Source organism: Leptonotus elevatus, chromosome 2 (genome assembly GCF_054856555.1).
Source record: "Leptonotus elevatus isolate MCC_2025b chromosome 2, RoL_Lele_1.0, whole genome shotgun sequence".
Taxonomy (NCBI): Eukaryota; Metazoa; Chordata; class Actinopteri; order Syngnathiformes; family Syngnathidae; genus Leptonotus; species Leptonotus elevatus.
In genome coordinates, this window is record NC_141240.1 from 36235212 (window position 1) to 36256631 (window position 21420).

The following is a 21420-nucleotide window of genomic DNA, read 5'->3' on the forward strand; positions in this document are numbered from 1 at the left end:
ACCCCCCCCCCCCCCCCCCCACACACACACACACGCACAGCTCAGCCTGCAACCAGTGGGAGCTTTGGGCTCTCTTTGCAATGTTAAGCAGGACCACTGTGACATTCCAACAATACTGACACCTGATTTTTGACGAGTCCTTGTTGTGCACGACTAAAGATGAGGCGATGGAAATAATATAGCGCTATAGGATTGATTCATGACACCTTTTACGCACTAAAAATGGATTGCGCCTTCTTACTGTCTCTGTCAGCTAAATCCATTTTAGGTCCGGATCATATACGGCAACGTTACGTTTCAAGTCTTCCGCGTTCTTCGTGAATTTCCTCCTCATGGAACGCGTTATAAAGCCCCGAGCAACAAGTTGACACAAAAGCCATCGTAAAATGCGCATCTGGGTTGGGAAGGGATCTGAAAGCAGCTTTACTTGGACGCCTGTTGCTATTTTTGACTCACTTGGCTGATGTGTACTTTTTTTTTTTTTTTTTAATACAGCTAATCTGGTTGCAATGCGAATGAACGCCGACAGGGGGCGCCCAAGCTTCAGTGAACCCAATTTTTAGTCACTTAAACTGAATGTCGTTGATGTACAATTGAATTGTATTTATGGGGCTTGTTGCGAACACATTTTTATTTTTTAATGATGCCATTGTTTCCCTTTGTGAGTCATTAGCAGCGCAAGCAGCCATTCACGCACACGCACACGCACACGCGGCACCTGCGGTGTGTGGAGCCGCTGCTGGGTGTGTCCTCGGGCGGGGGCGTGCCCACCCACCCCGGCCCGCTTCCTTCCCCTCGTTACGCCGGTCACTATTTGAGGAGGCGACGAGACCTCACTGATTCCTTAGCACATTTTTGGAGCCTCGGTGGATGTTGTGTGGCCTTCCGGACTCCACGAGCCTCTCGAAGACAAGGGGGCCACTTCCGTGGGAAATACGAGTTTGTTTTCGAAAAGACAACATGCCTCGGTCATTCCTGGTCAAGAAGTATTTTTCCAGCAAGAAACCATGCTACAGAGAAAGCCTGCTGGACAGCCAAACTGGTATGTTGGAGTTGTGCAAACTTTTCGTAATGTTAACTCTCGGAGAAAAGCAACATGTGGGAAAGACTTCCAAGAAGGAAAACAAGTTTAGCGTGTTAGTGCTAGATTGAAGTTATGTGAGTCACTATGTTCATCAGCTGTGCAACTTAAATGCTCGGGGGCAATTTTTCATCGGTGCTTCTTAAGTGGCCGCATAAGACCATTTGACTTCCATGACAAAAATGCTACTTTAAATACGGATAAAGTACGTGCTCCTAAATTTCATTTTATAATTATGCATTTCTAATATTAACTATCCTAACCCAACGAAAAGTTTGAAGCTAAAAAAAACAAACAAACACATACTGTGATTTTTAAATTTCTTCCAGTGCATAAAATTTACTATTTAGAAGGACGGCGCAAAACTGCCTAACAACAAACAAACATAAAGTGCAAGAACTCATTTAGTGTATTTTCTTTACAAAATCCAACTCGCTCAAAATGTTAATCTATCGAGGCACATTTGTTCTGCATGTCATTCCAAATCCGAAAAATAAATAAATTGCATTGCACATTAGAACGGTATGTATGCGCAACTAAGACATGTCTGCTATCTAATGGTGAATGGTGATATTACATCTTAAAACTACATTCGTAGTTCGCCACCCTCAAATTTGCTGATTTAAACCTCACCCCCCATTCCCCCCCCCCCAATATTTGTTTTTGGGGATTTTTTTCCCCATTTACCCAAAGTGTTTCATAGAATATTTACATTTATTACATTATTTGGGGGGGGGGGCATTTTGTGAAATAAATTTAATCAGTGGACGACTCAAGCCGCCGATTGCCCATACCTGATATACATTATTAGATTGTCGTATTTATTGATTTATTGGAGTGGATATTTTGCCGTGAGTCGCACAAGAGCTACAAATATTTTTTTATATATTTTTTTCACCCATTCCGGCGATTGACCAATCAGAGGTGTTCACTGCAAAATAGCCACATTTAAAAAAATTAAATCCACTCTGATTTATTTTCGACAGCTTTTGTCCCAGAAAGCTTCCCCCGAGCTGACCTTCCAACCCAGAACCACAGCTCCGCCCTCACCTGCTACCCCTCAGCCCCATTCACGCCGGCCCCCCTTTCCCCAGCGGCCCCGGCATCCCTCCCTCCATCACCACTCGGGCCTCTGGACCTCAGCAGCTCCCCGTTCAGCAGCAGCGGCGACGAGGACGAAGACAACGGCCGTTCTTCGGACCCCCCCAGCCCGGATGTCCTCCAAGCCGTCTACCACTGCATGCACTGCAGCGAGCGCTACACCTGCCTGTCGGCGCTGTCCCGCCACCAGTCGTCTCACCCGTGCGTCCCGTCGCTGCCCGTCGAGGCGTCCGCTTCTCGGCCCGCCTTCCATTGCAAACACTGCCCCAAGGAGTACACCAGCCTGGGCGCCCTGAAGATGCACATCCGCTCGCACACGCTGCCGTGCGTGTGTACCACCTGCGGCAAGGCCTTCTCCAGACCGTGGCTGCTGAGGGGACACATCCGCACGCACACAGGTTGGTCTGAGGGTTATTATTTCAATATAAAAGGGGAAAATTGAAGTCAACCCGTAAGTATTCTTTATGATAATATGTGCCCTTTACTAGTCTAAAGACAGCGTTCTGATGAACTCATTCACTGCCATTGATGGCTATAGACGTCAAAAATTCATTTGAACTATTTCTATTAGTTTAACATTTTTCCCCCACTTTTTTTATTGTACATTTAAACACATATAAAATGAGTGATTAATCGTGAGTTAACTAGTAAAGTCATGCAATTAATTAATTTAATAAAAAAAAAAAAAAAATCTAATTAATCACGACTTCGATAATTAACTCACGAGTAATTAATTTTTAATATCTGTTCTAAATGTACAATATTTTTTTAAAAAGGTTTTCATACTCTTATCAAAAGTGGAAAAAGTGAAAAACTAATAGAAATATTTCAAATGAATTTTTGACGTCTATAGCCGTCAATGGCAGTGAATGAGTTAATATTGTTTGTGGAGTACCAGTTCTATTACTTTACTCATTTAGCCATTTTCACCAGTTTATATTTTGTCTATAATTAATGTGATAACATCATTTGTCATGTCAAATTAATACTTTTAAAAACACATTTTGACACTTGTCGATTGAAGATGACATCACGTGTGCACCCATTTTGTCACTTGTTGACTGAAAATAACGTCACAGTTGCTCAGCTAACAACCAATCACAGCTCAGCTTGAGAACGTCACAAGACCAAACACAGAAAACGGGTGAGCCGTGATTGGTCGTTAACTGTTTCCTGAAAACCTTTGATGTCATTTTCAGTCGACAGCAAGTGGCAAAATGTGTTTTTAAAGGTATTAATTCTACATGAAAAATAATGAAGTTATCAAATTCATTCTAGACAAAATATGCAGTTTTTTATTGCTGAAAAAGGCTAAATGAGTCAAGTATCCCTTTAAGCAGCAAAATCCACCCGTTTTTATCTCAGGGGGCGGCCATTTTGTCACTTGCTGTTGACTGTAAATGACATCACATTTGCTCAGAGCTCAACCAACTACCAATCACGGCTCAGCTTGAGTCAGAAAACAGGTGAGCCGTGATTGGTCGTTAGCTGAGCGAGGAGCAGCGATGTCCTTTTCACTCAACAGCAAGGGACAAAATGGCTGCCCCCTGAGATGATTGAAAACAGCTAGATTTTGCTGCTTTTTTGACTCTACATGAGTTATTCATTAAGTATTTTATGATGCATAATGTTCCTGGGGCTCACAAAAACAGGCTGTATACTAATACACTTACCAATTAAATGATATATCTCGAGATGGCATTTATCCTTAAAATGGCCAGAAATGAATGTCAATTTCCTATTTTTCTAGTTTCTAATATCTGATCATAAAACAGCCACAAGTGAAATGTATCAAACTTCTGCAGTATAGCACCAACTACTGGCGAGGAGGACTTTCTCAATGTTTGATTTTGTTTTGCCTTTGTTATCGGTGCGTGGTTTCGGCAGCTTCCATGAGTACCCGATACCTTAGCATCTGTACTCCCGCATCCTTGCTAATAATATATTTGGACGGGGGGGGGGGGGGGGGCTACTACTCTCCTGTATTTTCATCTTTTACCGATTAACCAATTATCAAAATGGTTATCAATTAATCAATGAATTGCTGCACGTCTAAGCTCAAGCTTTCCTCCTTCCCTCAGGTGAGCGTCCTTTCGCCTGCCAACACTGCAACCGGGCCTTCGCCGACCGCTCCAACCTGCGGGCTCACCTGCAGACGCACTCGCAAGTGAAGAAGTACCAGTGCGGCTCCTGCTCTCGCACCTTCAGCCGCATGTCCCTGCTGCACAAACACAACGCCTCGGGATGCGGCAACCCCGCCTCATAGACGGACCCGCCCGCGTTCCCACCAGCAGCCCTCCCCGGTGGCCCCGTTTCCACCCGGAGGACTCTTCTTCTACTACTTGAGTGCCTTTTTGATTTCAGAAGTGAGATTTCAGATGAGCCGCCGCCCGTCAACGGTGCGAGCACGTATGACACGAGAGCAGCTGGACATGCAGTTAAATCCCAGGAAGCTCCCATTGGTGCCGGCCGGTCCGGGACTGCAGCTGCTTGGGTGTGTTTTTGGTGCGTACGCGTGGATGCCATTCCTTATTATACATACACGATGTGTGTGTGTGTGTTGAGACAGCTGCCTGTGAAGGTGGGCGACAGGTGACCACCACTCACCCATCTTCTTAGGCAGCGTGTGAACCGACCACTCAAGCTTGACCAAAAGGACCCAGTTTGCATCTGCAGCATTTTTCTGGTGTCTTAATGGTGTGTGTTTTTAATATTTTGATATCATGATTTTATCGACTATTTTGTTCATCACCTGCGTTCCCCCCCCCCCCCCCTTTTTTTTGTCACATGTAAATAAAAGCATTGTTGTAGAAAATACTGCATCCTGTCATGGTGTTTGTTTGAAACGCTCGGGCATTAATCAACATTTCAGCAAGCATTGTACCGACTCGCAACTCCGAATGAGTTCATCAGGACAGATGCGACAGGTTCTCAATGGGAAGATAGAGTTGTGTGCGTTAGTGGGAGTGGGGGTGGCTTTGTGTGATGGTGAGTGATTTTTTTTGGGGGGGGGTACCTGCACACACCTGCCAGCCTGTCAGCATGCACTTGGATGAACACGTGGACAACATACAAGACTGGAGCCGGTGAGTGACGGAGAAGTGGTCTCTGTTGACAAGCAAAAATCGATTTATTTTAATTCAACACAAACTAAATGGGGGGAAAAAGACAGAATCTTCAGAATTTTTTTTAAAGTTCAGATAAAAAAAACAACTATATAAATTTTTTTTTCCTTGCTGAAATGTTGATATATATATTAGGGGTGTCAAAATTAGTGCATTAATTTTGAGTTAATTTAAAGTTCCTATAACGCTACTAATGTTTTTTAACATGTGATTAATGACCGCCCCTCGGAAAGCCTGTACTGGGGGAATTCCAGTCGCAACGCAGCAGACGCGTCCACGTCAATACTAAATATACTAATAATGCATATATTTGGGACCGGGGGTTGTATTTTACAATTTTAAAAATGTGCAGAATTTCACAAGTTACTTCAATTTAACAGGGATGTGATTTTTCCGCTAATTCGCGGAATTACGCTTTTTTTATCTCCAAAAATAAAATGTTACAATTTTTTAAGTGGTAAAAAATCAGATTTCGCCTCTCGACAGCATTCCATTTTAGTGTTTCCGTAACTGAAATGAAACTGATCTTGCGATTGGCTGAAGTCTCCGTGTTGACCAATAAACGCGCTTGTTATAAAGGCATAGGAGTATGCCATTGTTCATTTCTCAGACGTTTTTGCCGGGTGTTTAAAGAAAGATGTCCGTGATCGAACGCAAAGATGCTCCGCGAGTTAAGGAAATTGACAAGATCGTAAAAAACAAGTTTCGATGGGACTGGTTAGAGAAGGATATATCTACAAATGTTGGAAAGAAGACTGTGACGAATTTGTTCAGTGACTTTATTCGGAAGATCGATCGTGCCGGGAAAGCGCTTTGCATTTGGTGCCGTGATACCATTGACTATGGCGGGAGAGGTTTCAAAGCTCTTGAAAGTCACGCAAAGAGCAAAAAACACGTGAAAGAACTCCAGTCAAGAACAACAAATTATTCCATCGCTGGAAGTTTCGGTGCCCAAACGAAAACTCCAAAACTTTACGGCCTCCATCCCTTATTGACATCACAATCGGAAGCGGTAATAGAGAGACGTGATCCACCCCAACAACCTGTAGCAGTTGCTGACAGAGTCGTGAATTTTGAGGTCGGTGGTAAACTTTTCAAATTAATCGAAATCAAATTTTCGAAAATATTATAACGTAATAAAAATGGCCATAAATATTTAACATGGTTAATCATTGACACAAACTCAAATGAATGCTGCATGTTTGCACTTTTCAGTTTTCAATATGTTGACTGTCTTGATGTATGCAGTTACAGAGATGATCTTAGTCAATCATGCTTTCGACGAATGCATGATTGTGTTTTTACCAGAGCTTGCTGCATGAGGTATTTTATGTTTTTGGTATGCATTATGTATTAAATTAAGAATGATTGATTTATTGCATGGTAAATATATATGATGATATTCTCAGTGATAGTTTTTAAAAGCAAAGGCAGTCCAATGTTTTTGAATGTGACTGATTTTGAGTTGACTAAAACTGCAATTTTATATGGGATAGTTCAATATACATTGAAAATTTATGCTGTTGTTTTGTCTATTTCTTTGTCATCTGAGTGCATTGAAAGTACTCAAAAACACGGAAAACCCATGAGCTCTGGACCTAGCTGAGTGCCCGCGGCCCCCAGATCCCCGGCTAAATTTTCAGATAATTTCACTTTGGTCAAATCACATCCCTGATTTAAAGATGAGATCAATCTTAATATGAAAATAAAAATGCACTGAGCTGTCACCGTCTTACAAATGCAATTATGCCATCTAGTGGCAGAAAAATGAGCTCAACACAAATCAATATCACACTCGATATTTTTACAGTACAGTACATCTTTTTCATTTGAACTCAATTTTAGGATTTCTTATGAAATTACTGTATCAAATACTAAAATATGCAGATGCTTATTTCCATTTAAAAAAATTCCCACTTATGTTAAGAGTATAAAAAAATATTTAACATTTTATTGTACATTTAGAACATATATAACATTTGCGATTAATCATGAGTGCACCATTGAAGTCACGCAATTAATTACGCTGAACATTTTTTAATCGCTTGACACCCATTTTTGGAACTGGAATAAATCCTGTGATGTATCTGCGCAAAGCCAGGTTAGACCCGATGTTGGTAATTTCACAGACAAAGTGTGCTGTGTGAACGGTCACGGCCAATCAAAGCGGTTCGTTTAAATGCGGAGTTTCATAACAAGCCTTTGTAAAGCTACATTAGCTTGTTAGCAACCACAATCAGTCAGAAACATGACCACGATCCATCAAATGTTCAATCATTCAAGTGTTTAAAGCGTTATTATAATCACAAGTAATATATGTAAGATACAGTTGATTGCATAAGTTTACACACCCTGGCAGAATTGTATTCAAGCAAAATGAGTGACCAGGCGAAACATATTTAAGTTGTAGAAGTTGTAATGGGAGTCATTTTAAACTGCAGCTGCCTTGAGGTATGCGTTCACTTCGATACGTGACCATGCTCGTAACTCAAAACACTTGTATTGTAAATCATCTCTTCCCATTGAAATGAATGAACATGCCATTATTCCGCTTGAGCCTGCCCCCAAAAACAGCAAACATTTTTATAATGTGCTTTTAAAGAAAAAAAAAGAAGGAAAGTAGCACTCTATGATACTGTACTTAAAATAATTAAATAGAGTGCGAAAGAAATGGCATTACCATTTATTGCATCAGTTACTGCTGTTTCTGGTGTTCCTGCCTTGGCCACCGGAGGCAGTATAGTATATCCACGCAGACTGACACAATAAGCTGCTTTGTACAATGATATTGATCTTCTTTTTTTGGCAAAGCATGAAGAAAATACACCTGTGAGAATTGTGATTTTGTGTGCCTGCATGTGTCCTGCCACCATTTGTTTTCAAATATCCGTTGCTTAAAGTGTTCCAAGGCTGTGAATACCAATGCTAATCGTTAACATGTCGATGTAGTTTTCCATTGTATATTAGCATCGAGCTTGCGCAGTTTTAAATTAGGGATGGGCGAGTACCAATACTAACAATAGGGAGTGGCATTCAACAACCTGAGGTCTCTTTTTTAATGTTTTTTTTATTTTAAAGAAATGTACACTATTTTCCAAAGTTCTCAGGGAATGCTAGAGTGAGTTGATGCCACTTCCTGCTCTCACCAGAAACCCACAGACGCGTCTCGTCTCAGCTCGTACGGCCATCTGCCCCGCAAACTTTTGTTACCTCACAAGAACTTTGGGCGGAAGTGTGTGCTGAGTGCTTACAGCTGAGGGCCGACATATGGCAGCAACGTGTCTAGCGATCCCCCGCTGCCCTCCTGACCCGCACGCACTGACGCCAGCGTGTCTTGGTGAGGTAACAACGAGTTTCCTGCAGTAGCTCCTAGTGTTGAGAGGTGGATGCACATGTGTGTGTATGTGAGGGAAGAGGGGGGGGGGACGAGAAGCTGCATCTCAGATTGCATGACTTAGCTTGCCCAATGTAAACACCCCCGCAAAGACTCCACACATATGCATGGGACACTCACGACACACTTTTTTTTTTTTTGCGTCATCTAAGCAAAAAAACAGAATTATACTGGCTGTTTTGAAATCCAACTCTTGTGGTGTGTAAGAGACAGTCCATCACGTTGTCGCTTTGAGGCAATGAGGTCACCGCCGCACCCCGCGTGGGTGCGCGTCCACGTTTGGGAGATCATATTGTGGGCCTCAAAGTGCTTCAGTGTTGGCAAGTGTCACACATGCAGCCCCTGACTAATGTGACATTCCGCAGCCATTAGTGACAGACATACAATACTGCCGTGTCACAGCGAGACGGCGGCTCCGTCTGCTGCGCTTTAGTCAAAGTAATTATGTGATTCCCCACAACAGGAAATCGTATTAAAGTGGGAAAAGTTGGGGATTGCCATTCATTTAGAATTTTCACAATGAAGGAATGCAATATCAACATCACTGGATAATTATTTGAGAACGTCCGTCCATATCCTCTAATTTCAGCAAGGTTACGCTCCCTGACATGATCATCTGCCAATCACAAGGGCAACAGGAAGGCAGACAACTCCCATCCACACCAATTAACAGTAGTCTTCAAATCATTCTTTTTTCTTTTTAATCTGAGATCCCAAACAAGCACAGGAAGGACACCCTGCTAAACAACTAGCAAGTACAAACGCAAAAGCCGACAAGTGCCATTTCAACTCATTCACTGCCATAATTTCATTTAAAAAAAGATTATTAAAAACTAGGGGCAAGAGGCGATTAAAAATTTTTTTCTTAAAAATAAATAAATGTTTTTTTAATTGTAATTTTATTTTTTTATTAAAAATAATTATAAATTGGGAGTTAATTAGTGAAGTCATGCGATTAATTACGTTTAAAAATTGTAATCGCCCGACAAAAAAAAAACATTACAAAAAAGTTTTTAAAAAGAAAAGATTATTAAAAATTAGGGGCATCGGGCGATTCAAATTCGTAATCGTAATTAATCGCATGACTTCGCTAGTTAACTCACAATTAATCACAAATTGTATATCTGTTCTAAATGTACAATAAAAACATCAAGGTTTTTCATACTCTTGTTAACAAAAATGGGAAAAATGTTAAACTAATAGAAATAGTTAAAATCCTTTTTTGACGTTTACAGCCGTCAATGGCAGTGAATGAATAAAAAACGAAGAAAAGATAAAAAATTCGGGGCATCAGGTGATCAAGTTTTTAATTGTAATTAATCGCATGACTTCAATAGTTAACTCACAATTAATTACAAATTTTATATCTGTTCTAAATGTACAAGATATATATATTTCTTAATGTTTTCATACTCTTGTTAACAAAAATGGAAACAAATGTTAAACTAAGAAATAGTTCAAATTAATTTTTGACGTTTATAGCCGTCAATGGCAGTGAATGAGTTCACTGCTTATTGGCTTTCACACTTTTATTTGGCGCCTAACATTAAAAACAAGGCATCTTGAAAACAAGGAAGCGGTTTTAGTCGTAAAAATTACATGATTATAATTATTTTAAATTAAAATGTATGTACCATTCAAGTTAAAAGGGAATTCAAGTCAAACATTTTCTTAGTAATATGTTCTATGTGCTCTCACTATAGTCTAAATACAATATTCAGATTTCCCGCATTTGTGGAAATGTATAAAGCAGAAAAATCCACCTGTTTTGATCCATCTCAACGGGCGGCCATTGTGCCTCGGGGGCGGCCATTTTGCCTAGTAGTGCCACTTACTTTTGACTGGTCATGTGACATGCGCAAGCTGAGCCCTTTGTTATATTCAGTCGACAAGTGGCAAGGCAAAATGGCCACCACCCCCCTCCCAGGACAAAATGGCCGTCCCCTGAGATGGGTCAAAACAGGCTCACTTCATTAAATTCTTGTTTATATGGTTACATGTGCATTACTTTTGCCCCCCTGAAGGAAGGTCTGAGGTCTGGGGATGGGTATAACATTTGAAAAGCTTTAACCTGGAACAATTAAAGAAAAGAAAAGAGAAAAAACCCCAACTCATTTTACTCAAATGACCAAAAATGCAGACGCCATCTTTTTGCGTTTGAACTCGTCACTTGTAGTTAAACAAGCGTTGCACAAATCACATGACACAAACTTTTCCCAGCACTTTTTGCTTGACTCAGTGCACATCATTTGTGGTAATGTTTGGGTCACAGGAAGTGGCTTGTCAGTAGTGTTTGGCTTCCAAAACAGTGTTGATGTGAAGCATCTGGGTGCGACTGCTGCAAATGTACTGGAGGACTTTTTGTGGGACTTTGAGGGATGCTGAGGACGATCGTGTGGATGTCGCCGAGAGCACAACTGGCAGGTTTGTGGCGCTGATTCACTGGCGGATCCCATTCCAGCCGGGGGGGTGGGGGGGTTGTTAAGTCACTGGGTTAAAGTTTCAAGCCCTCTCTCCAAGCTGTGGTGATGTTACATGGAAAATTCCACTTTTTTCAATGTACAGTAATGCCTTAAGATACATCTTTGATCTGTTCCGCTTGTAACTCAAAGCACAACTCTCAAATCAGCTTCTTTTTTTTCTTTTTCTTTTTTGCAAGAGCAGGCAGACTGTCCTCGTCCTACGGTTGAATTTGCGACTTGATCAAGCGTTAACGTGCATGCATTGATCGGCATGTGTGACACTTGGATAGACACTGCAAGCTGGCTTTTACCAATCGGGACCAGTTATACCCAGCGCAGGATATGGCCTCCAGCAGGGGGTTTTACGCACCATTTCCTGTCCACCTCCGTACTCCTGATGTCCCATTCAATGGGCCGTGTGCGCTTGTGTGAGTTGTTTCTTTCTCAATACAGACGTTCGTCTGTCCCACGGGGTCAGAGGGGAGAGGATGAGCCAAACAGGCCGTGATGGTAAACAGATGATGTGTGAACAGGGGGAACCTCGTGTCAGTGCCCATTCCCGTTTCGACATTGTACGGCGGTGCCTTCACATACGAGCGCATTTTTTGAGATACGAGCCATCATTCGGTCAATTTTTTGTTAGCTTTGATCTGTACATTTGAGTCCTGTATGATAGAAATGAATGAAATAAACAGAAGTTTGGCCAATATTGAACTATTCATCAAAATATAGCTTCAAGCCACTCACAGTTTACTGTCAAACCAAAAGAGAATTTCATGTTGTGTATTTAAAACAACCACATACTGTATCTGTGCCTTAAAAGTTGTCCTAGCTTCATGCAAACAAACAAGGTAAAACACCACTGACATGCTAATGGTCAGGCTTGGGGAGTAACGGAATACATGTACCGCCGTTACGTGATCAGATTGCAAAAAAAAATGTAACTCTATTTTCCATTACAGTTACAGGGAAAAAAACATGTAATCAGATTACAGGTACATTTATTAAAAATGGGGATTACTTCGAGGGATTACAATTTCTGCGATGAGAGAGAGTACGAAAGAGGGCGAGAGAGGGACTGTTGCTACATGTCGGGAAGGTGGGAACGAACGAACGAACTGACTAGTCGTGTCCTCCACACGCGGGCAGTTTAAAAAAGCTTCACGGACGGGAGGAGGAAATGGCGACCGGTATTCACTGGAATTTACTCGGAGCGAAAGTTTGCTACGCGTTGTAGCTTCTTGCTAGCTAGCCCGCTAGCCTACAACCATAATGTGAGTTACACCTTACAAACAAATCTTCCTCCCACCAATTCACTATTTAAACATCATACATACACGGCTAAACTTGTGACTGGGATAAAAGTTCATTTTGCAGTTGATGTCACACATCGTCATCCTCATTGAATGACTATCTATCTATCTATCTATCTATCTATCTATCTATCTATCTATCTATCTATCTATCTATCTATCTATCTATCTATCTATCTATCTATCTATCTATCTATCTATCTATCTATCTATCTATCTATCTATCTATCTATCTATCTATCTATCTATCCATCTATCCATCAAACTGTCAGGTGTGGTTGCTTTCAGTGACAGTTCAAAACAGCATATGGCCTTCAATGAATGAATGAATGAATGAATGAATGAATCAATCGCCTACATGCTTTTTAACTACACAAGGATTTTTGCTATTTGTCGGCTGCCCGGGTCCCTTTCACCCGCAAATAAAAGGGGCACATTGTATAGAATATATATTGTGGTGATATTTATTTTTATTTTGTCTTCATGAGCATACTCAATATTGGAGTAAATCCAAAAGTAATCCAGTTACATTACTTTAATATCACGGTACTTGGATTACATTACTAACTAAATTTTTTAGCAGGCAACTTGTAACTGTAATGGATTACATTTTCAAAGTAACCCTCCCAACCTTGCTAATGGTTAGCATCGATTAGCCAGTTTTAGAAGCAAAAGATATTTGCACGGTAGAATAACACATGGAGATAGATAATATGATACTCACAGTCCTATATTCTTTATCCTCTACAAAAAAGACCAATATTACAGCATCTTACTGACTCACGGTACCAGTAGAAGAAATAGTATTCTTCATTTGTGTCTACATGACTTAACAAGTATTAATACGGTGGCCAAAATGGGCACACCGGAAGGAACAGCACAATGAATGGGGTACCGCAAGATATACGTCACCACACTTAATTAATATTCATGAGACTAGCGAGAGGGTTCAACTCGGCCGGCCAGTCATGCTTGACGCATGTAAACAGTCTACTAGCGAAAATAATAATAATATAAATCAATCGCTTACCTCATCGGGCCGGCGGTGGCCGGCAAGAGCATGATTGTCATCGTAGGAGCATGCATGCATGGCCCCCAACAAAATGTTTACTACAAATGAAGGTGAAAGGCTTCACTTCGCTGGCGTTAAACTGCTCTTTTAGACGTCCGCACAAGCTGATCCGCGTTCACATTCATCCCTCTCAAGTTTGGGCTTCGGGAAATGAATGAAGAAAACATCCTTCATAAGTGGACGTGTCGGGAGTCGTTTCTGAGAGTTCCAGAACAGCTGCGTTTACTCGGCATGGTTTTTCTCCGGAGATAAACGAGAACAAAACAAGCGCTACTAGCATAGGTCGTCAATGAGCCGGCTTCATTTTTTTTTACCTCCTCCCGGTTCAAGCTGCTGAAGTCACGTGACCTTGCGGCCTAAAAATAGCATTCGTGCGGTACCCCATTGGATTGCAGCATTAAATCATTTTGTTTCAATCTTTGCGTTCTATTTATGTTGCTATTACTTTGTCAGGAGGCATCAACTGCTCAACATGCTATCATGCATGTTTTAGATGTTTCCCTCATCCAGCACCTGATTCAAATGATCAGGATCATTATCAGGCTTCTGCAGAGCTTGCTGATGAGCTGATCAGTTGAATAAGGTGTGTTAGAGGAGGGAAGAATCAAGAAAGGATGGCAGGATAGGGGCCCTCGAGGACCAGAGTTGATGACCTCTGACAGGGAGTAATCTATGCAACTATTTATCCATCCTTCCATCCATCTGTTTTTCATCCAACCATACACCCACCCATCCGTGTATTTTATCCATCCATGTTTATTCATCCATCCATCCATCCACCTGTCCATCCAATTTTCATCCATCCACCTGTCCATCCATTTTTCATCCATCCATCTATCTATTCATCCATCTCTCCATCCATCTATTCATTTATTCATCCATCCATCCACCTGTCCATCCATTTTCATCCATCCATCTATCTGTTCATCTATCTCTCCATCCATCTATTCATCCATCCATTCATCCATCCATCCATTTACCCCTCCATCCATCTGTTCATCCATCTATTCATCCATCCATCCACCTGTTCATCCATTTTCATCCATCCATCCATCTGTTCATCCATCTATTCATTTATTCATCCATCCATCCATCCATCCACCCATCAACCTATCCATCCATCCATCCATCTGTTTATCCATCCATCCACCTGTCCATCCATTTTTCATCCATCCATCTATCTCTCCATCCATCTATTCATCCATCCATCCATCAATCCATTTATTCATCCATCCATCCATCCATTTACCCCTCCATCCATCTGTTCATCCATCCATCCACCTGTTCATCCATTTTCATCCATCCATTTTCATCCATCATCCATCTGTTCATTTATTCATCCATCCATCCATACATCCACCCATCAACCTGGCCATCTATCCAAACATGCATCTGTTTATTTATCCATCCATCCATTTATTAATCCGTCCATCCATTCATCCACCTGACCATCCATCCATCCGTTTATTCATCCATCCATCCATTTATTCATCCATCCGGTAATTTATCCAACCATCCAGGGCAGCTGTGGCTACTTAAATACTTACTTGCCACCACAGTGTGGATGTGTGAGCGCATGGATAATGTATCCATTCCATTGTAAAGCATCTTTGAGTGTCTAGAAAAGCGCTACATAGATCTGATGCATTATTATTATCCATCCACCCATTGTTTTGTTTTTTTACATTTGCACACAAGAAATAGCTCATTAAAAAAAAACTAATACTAAAACCAATAAAAACTAAACTAAATCTAAGCAAATAAAAACCTAATACAAAATCACACACAAGACAGGCGAGTTCACCCTGCGTGTGCAGATGTCAAAAGGAGTAAGTGACTAAAGAAAGAGGAGGACAGAGGCTACAAGACAGCAGGCTGGCCTGTGTTTAGTTTGGACCTCTGTATGAGTCTGTGTTACACTTGGCAGGGCGCATCAGAAATGTGTCAGAGAGAGCGAAATACTTTCCATTCATCCTCTCTTGTTTTTTCACCTTGCGTTGTGTCTTTCTATCACTCCTTCTCTCCTTCTTATTTAGCGCAGGTATTCAGCTATTTGTTCCCAGGGGGCTACTGGTGCTCCGGAGAGGTGCAAGGTGCACTTTTGTTCTCCTGTCAGGACCTGCGTGGGCCGAGGGGGGGGGGGGGGGTGCCGACCGAAGGACGGGGACGGTTTCTATTGTCCTTACACATTCCACTCATCCAAGAATACAGTCATGGGTGAGGGAGGGGTGTTCAATAGAGGGGCCGAGATGGGTCGAGATTAACCGTTGAATTCGGAATTGTGAGTGTTTCAGTACAGAAAGCACAGATTTGTCTTCCCTCTCTGTCCTCCCTCCTCGTGCCGTCCCATCCTGTCCCTGGAGGAGCTGCGGTGCCCGCGAATGCACCTGCTTGAAATCCACACCCCGGGGCTAGACGCCTGTCTCCCCCATCTTTGACGTTTTACACAAACACAGCATGTGCCACACACGCCGGTGTCCACTTACACGCTTTAAAAAGGGACTCGCGGTTTCTTCTCAGATAAATTTAACTTCAAACATTACAAACGTAAAGTGAGATCGCTTCAATGTGGCGGAGAAAATGCTTTTATATATTACGGTGCTGCCTTGAGATACGAGTCACCCGGCTTGCTGTTGTTTCAATATGAGCCAATGCTGGGCTGCATTTTTGCTTTGACTTGCAAGTGCAAACTTGAGAAAAATAGTAGCAAATAGTGAACAGTTTGTCAAAAAGAAGCTTCAATATGTTTATTAACTAAACACAAAACAAGAAGAATGAAACGGGTGTTTAAAACACAATCCGAAAGTCAAAGCGACAATAACACAGCTGAGGCTGCTAGCTTATTGCTAATGCTAACACATAAAAGCAAACACACACAAACAAAATTTTTAACACAAGTAGTGAATCGACAAATTTACACATTCAAGATAACAGTGCTCTCAGTTAGGGCTGATACTAATTTCCTGATTCGATTCAATTTTGGTTCACGCGAGTTCAATTATTTCTTTCAATTCGATTCACTTCAATTCAAACCACTATCGATTAACATGCATACATTTATAGAACACCAATTCTTCTGAAATTTCAAGGACATGATAAAAACTCTACAAACATTTGATTACATCTTAAATTATGTGGAGGCAAAAACTGGTCAAATGATTTAGCTTATAGTTGTTTATGAAAGTGACACATACAATCACTAAAGTGCTCCACAACATTGACATCACCAAGGATAAGATGAAAATACCTTTTTTTCTTCATAATTGTAATTCAGTCATTGTAAATATAAATTAAAAACATTCTGAATTGAAAAGTCAGCTCTTTCGTAAAATCGCAATGGCCATTCATTCAATTGATGCAAAGTGTGACAAAAACTTGAATTATTTATTTTAACGTTGAATTTATGTTGAAGTATTTAATTATTAGTGTATGTTATTATAAAGTATAATGTTATAGAGTGCAATTTTTCTCATAAAAAAAAAAACCTTACAAAATGTCGGTTTGCTTTCTGGAAGGCTGGAACGAATTAAAGGCATTTCCATTCATTTCATTGGAGAACGAGAATTTGAGATACGCGTGATTTGAGTTGCAAGTGTGCACATGGAACAAATTAAACCTGTATCTCAAGGCACCAATGTATTTGTAGAGCTGTCTTCAGCTGACACAAACCACCATTATGCACAATTTTCCACAAATGTAATCTCATCACAGTAAATGGGCTGAAAAGAGATTTTAAGAGTTTAGATTTAATGGAGGACTCAAATTACAAATCGGGGTCTTGAGCTGGCAAAGAATGACAAGGACCTTTTTTTTTGTAGAGTTAGTTACAATCATCATGCATGTTTTCTGACCTGGAGTCATGTGCACACTTGTCGGTGCATGCGTGTAACTGGAACCCCCTTGTGCAAGTAAGGACAGGTGTGCCACCACCTGACCACACCCCCGGGCCACTCGGCACCTCCTGTCCCCAACACCTGTCCCCTGCGTCTGCCCCCCCCAACATTCACTTACCGCTGCGGCAGGAAGGCAGGTTGCTCGGCTGTGACGAGGCGAGGGGGGATCGGGTCCGGCTTGTGTGACCGCACAGCTGTCCCATCTGAAATCAAAACGTCAATGAACGTCTATGCGGCATCATCCCGGCCCGCATGCTAACATCAGTTCAAGATGGAGGTAGTCGGAGAAACAGATGGGAACGTATCAGTAGTATAGTAGTGAGACGGCCCTGATGATCAAGATTTGAAATGATATTAAAATGAATATGGACAAGTGCATGCTCTCCATCCTGGTCTTGCTGGATCTCGGCGCAGCTTTGAACGCTGTACCATGACATTCTGTTATACAGATTACAAAACATGATCTTCCACTCAGGAATTGATTTAAATCCTACTTGAAAGGCAAACATTTTGATGCTACCCTGGGGGAACACACCTCGTCAGAGAGACACAAGATGGCCTGTGGTGTTCCCCAGGGTTCAATTTTAGGCCCATTACTTCTTAATTTGTACATGCTGCCATTAGGCAACATCATCAGGAGACACTGAATTTGTTTTCATAGTTACGCTCAGCTCTACATTTCCGTGTCTCTTAATAACTCTTTTAACTGTATTATTTTAGACTAGGGGTGCACCGATCACAATTTTCTGGCCCATCCCCGATCTTTTAAAAAGTCGGACCTGCCGATCCCGATTTTTGCCGATACCGATTTTTTTTTTTACAAGCAACATATACCTTCAGTGTTCCAATCTTGTTTTATTGGAAAACATTGAACAATGTCAGGGAAATAATACAAATGGGTTGTATTAATTGCACAAGAAGTATTTTTCTCAAATAAAAATGAAAATCCTATTAGTCATCTCAGCAGAGGAGGACAGTGGCTGACTTTTTCAGACCTCTGAGGAGGGAGATGAGATTGGTGGAAAAGATCTGTTTATTTTTAAGGCATCGGCCGATCACCGGTCTTCCAAAATTAAGGAAATCGGGGCCGATAAATCGGTTCACCCCTATTTTAGACGTCACGTTTTCTTTGTAAAGCACTAGTTGTATAATAAAAATATATAATATAAAGTTGACACGTCTTGATCAAACATCTCGTTTACATCAGAAACAGTTCATTTGACGTGACTTCCTTTTAACCCATAGCTTGGACGACATCATTGTTCTGTGTCGATTTTTTTTCCAATTCCAATTTCAATTTATTCACGTCAAAATATTACAGTTGCATTTTCATAATCCTGAGGGCAACCAGAAGACGCGTGTGAAAAAGACACCCCATAGAAACTAATATCCAAAATGATTGTATAAAGTGGTTGGCAACATGACTGAAGTGGTATGATGACTTAGTGGAGTGTATAATTATTCATCTTTGTTTTATCAAAATTAATTTTGATGAAACAAAGAATATATTGGTTAGCTGTGCATATAGATCCCCTGGTTCTAATATTGAAGATTTTAGTAACTGGATGGAAAGCATTATTAAGTCATCGTGAGTGAAAACAGAAGATGCAATTGCAGCACTGAGGCATGATTTAATAAAACAGGACTGGAAGATGGTTTATAAGGAAACAGATGTTGATTAGGCATATGAGGAATTTTTTAAATATATTTAATTTATTAAATACATAATATAAGGAAATATAGTAAGATTTATAGACACAAAAATAGTCCACCAACGGGCTGCAAAATGCCTGTAAGAAGATTATATAGACAATTTATAAAGTTGAGTCAGAATTAAAGTATAAAAGATATATAAATAAATTAATAAATATTTTGAGGATATGTAAAAAAAAGATTATAACGAATTATTGGGAAAACATAAAAATTATTTAACTAATTTGCTGCCATTGACGGCTATAGACGTAAAAAAATAATTAGAAATATTTATATTAGTTTAACATTTTTTTCTACTTTTGTTAACAAGAGTATGAAAACCTAGATTAGATTAGAAAACCAGACGCGGCCGCAATAACAAATGAGTGTCCTGAGTTCAACTCCTTTGTGACATCACTGTTTACACTCGATGTGTCTAAAGTTATCACCCTGATAAGAACAGAGGCCAGAATGATGAAATGATGTTATAAAAAGAAATTATACTGTCATCTGTGTGTGTGTGAGTGTGTGTGTGAGAGAGAGAGTGTGTAAGAGAAAGGGAGGGAGAGGTCAAAGCAGCCTGAAGGCCATTGTAAATTCCTCGCTGGCTCAACCAAAGACATTCTTCTCTGCTGTTTTTCTTTCTAATCTCAATGCTCAGATTACCAGCTAGAGGGCCTGACCAGATGAGAAGAGAGGAGAGTGGCATGCATGCACGCACATGTGCCCAAACACGCACACACATTGTCCACACGCATCTCAAACTGAAGTCTTTCCCCGAGCGAGTGTGTTGTTTTTAAACCCTAGGAAAGCAACCCCCTATGGAGAACGCTGAGAGGATTCCCACATGTCAGAACCCATGCAGTGCTACGCAAACACACGCGCGCGCAATTCATAATTGTTGGTCGGCTTCCAATAAAATTCTTTCCAGATGTGCATACATTACCTTCGCCGTCGTGGCAGATGAACGCGAGTGCCGATAACGGGGGCCTTATTTGAGCGTTTCACCTCTTCCGATTGAAGTCAGCAAAGGGCTGATTATCCTGAGAAGCGGGTAGAAGATGGATGGATGAATTAAATCAGAGGCTTGCAAAATTGAAATGTGCATATTTGTTATTCCGGAATTGTGTCTCAAACAGGTTGCACTAATCGGTAGCCAAGAAGTAGCGCTCAGTTTTAAATAGGCTGGATCAAGTCAACCGTAAACATTTCTTGACAATAATATGTGGCTTCACTAGTCTAAACATGACATGCTGATTTATATTACATATGCGGGAAAAGACTCAGGCGGCGGCCATTTTGCCGACTTGCTGTCGACTCAAGATGACATCACAGTTGCTCAGGTCTCAGGTAACAACCAATCACAGCTCAGCTTCAGAAAACAGGTGAGCGGTGATTGGTCGTTGCCTGAGACCTCAGCAACTATGATGTCATCTTCAGTCGACAGCAAGTCGGCAAAATGGCCGCCTCCTGAGATGGATAAAAACAGCTGGATTTTGCTTCATAACTCATATTTCACTAACGCAATATTAAACAGAATGCCATATTTAGACAAGTGGGGCTGCATGGATGGTGACGTGGCTCTGTCTGCAAAATTGAAAGTTGAAAAGACAACATCCAATTTACATAGAAGATGTTTGAAAACTACGTTTGTTGATAACATCTCCAAAAGCCAGAGCCGGAAGTGTTGTCATTTTGAACAGGGTGTGTTTTGCAGAATAGGTGAGTGACAATTTATACAGGATAGTATATATACGTGTACAGTATATATAAAAATAAAAATAAATGAATGTTTTGATTTTCAATAGAAGAGGGCCTAACATTGAGCCTTGAGGAACACCAGTAGTCAAAGTCCAGGATAAGAAATTCTCTGAACTCACCAACTGTATGCAAACATCTGTCTTTTCCATCACAGTCTGAGAAGCTGTGCATTCATGGATCCTTCCAAATTGCTCATTCTAAAAGAAGGGGGGTTAAAAACAACATACTAATGATTAACCCTGTCCTGTCATCAATGTTAAAGTCAAAGCAAAAGGGACTATCACACCCAGATCTCAAACAGCTGGGTAATCCCAGCGGGGTTGATCCCTGCCGTGATGGGGTGCATTAAGGTGCTGCAACAGCTGTCGCCCCGAGATCTGTCACACCACATCGGCGTCTCTTTCGACACTTTTCCCAAGGTTTTTTTTTTTTAATCAATCGTGGACATCAATACTCAACAAAAATATAAACGCAACACTTTTGTTTTTGCTCCCATTTTGTTAGATGAACTCAAAGATCTAAAACT

General features: G+C 41.0%; 1 protein-coding gene and 1 long non-coding RNA gene across 2 annotated transcripts; one reads left to right on the plus strand and one right to left on the minus strand.

Moving 5' to 3' along the window:
* Window positions 1-827: 827 nt before the first annotated feature.
* On the plus strand, window positions 828-4920 carry snai1b (snail family zinc finger 1b). The gene is made up of 3 exons (XM_086069082.1): window positions 828-1042; window positions 2068-2580; window positions 4264-4920. The coding sequence occupies exons 1-3, from the start codon at window positions 871-873 to the stop codon at window positions 4446-4448; spliced, it is 870 nt and encodes a 289-aa protein (XP_085925208.1). The 5' UTR covers window positions 828-870; the 3' UTR covers window positions 4449-4920.
* LOC147179814 (uncharacterized) lies at window positions 2198-21087 on the minus strand. The gene is made up of 4 exons (XR_015094104.1): window positions 21014-21087; window positions 20080-20176; window positions 17560-17644; window positions 2198-2552 (listed from the first exon to the last, which is right to left on the minus strand). It is a non-coding gene; the product is annotated as an uncharacterized LOC147179814 (long non-coding RNA).
* Between the last annotated feature and the right edge of the window lie 333 nt (window positions 21088-21420).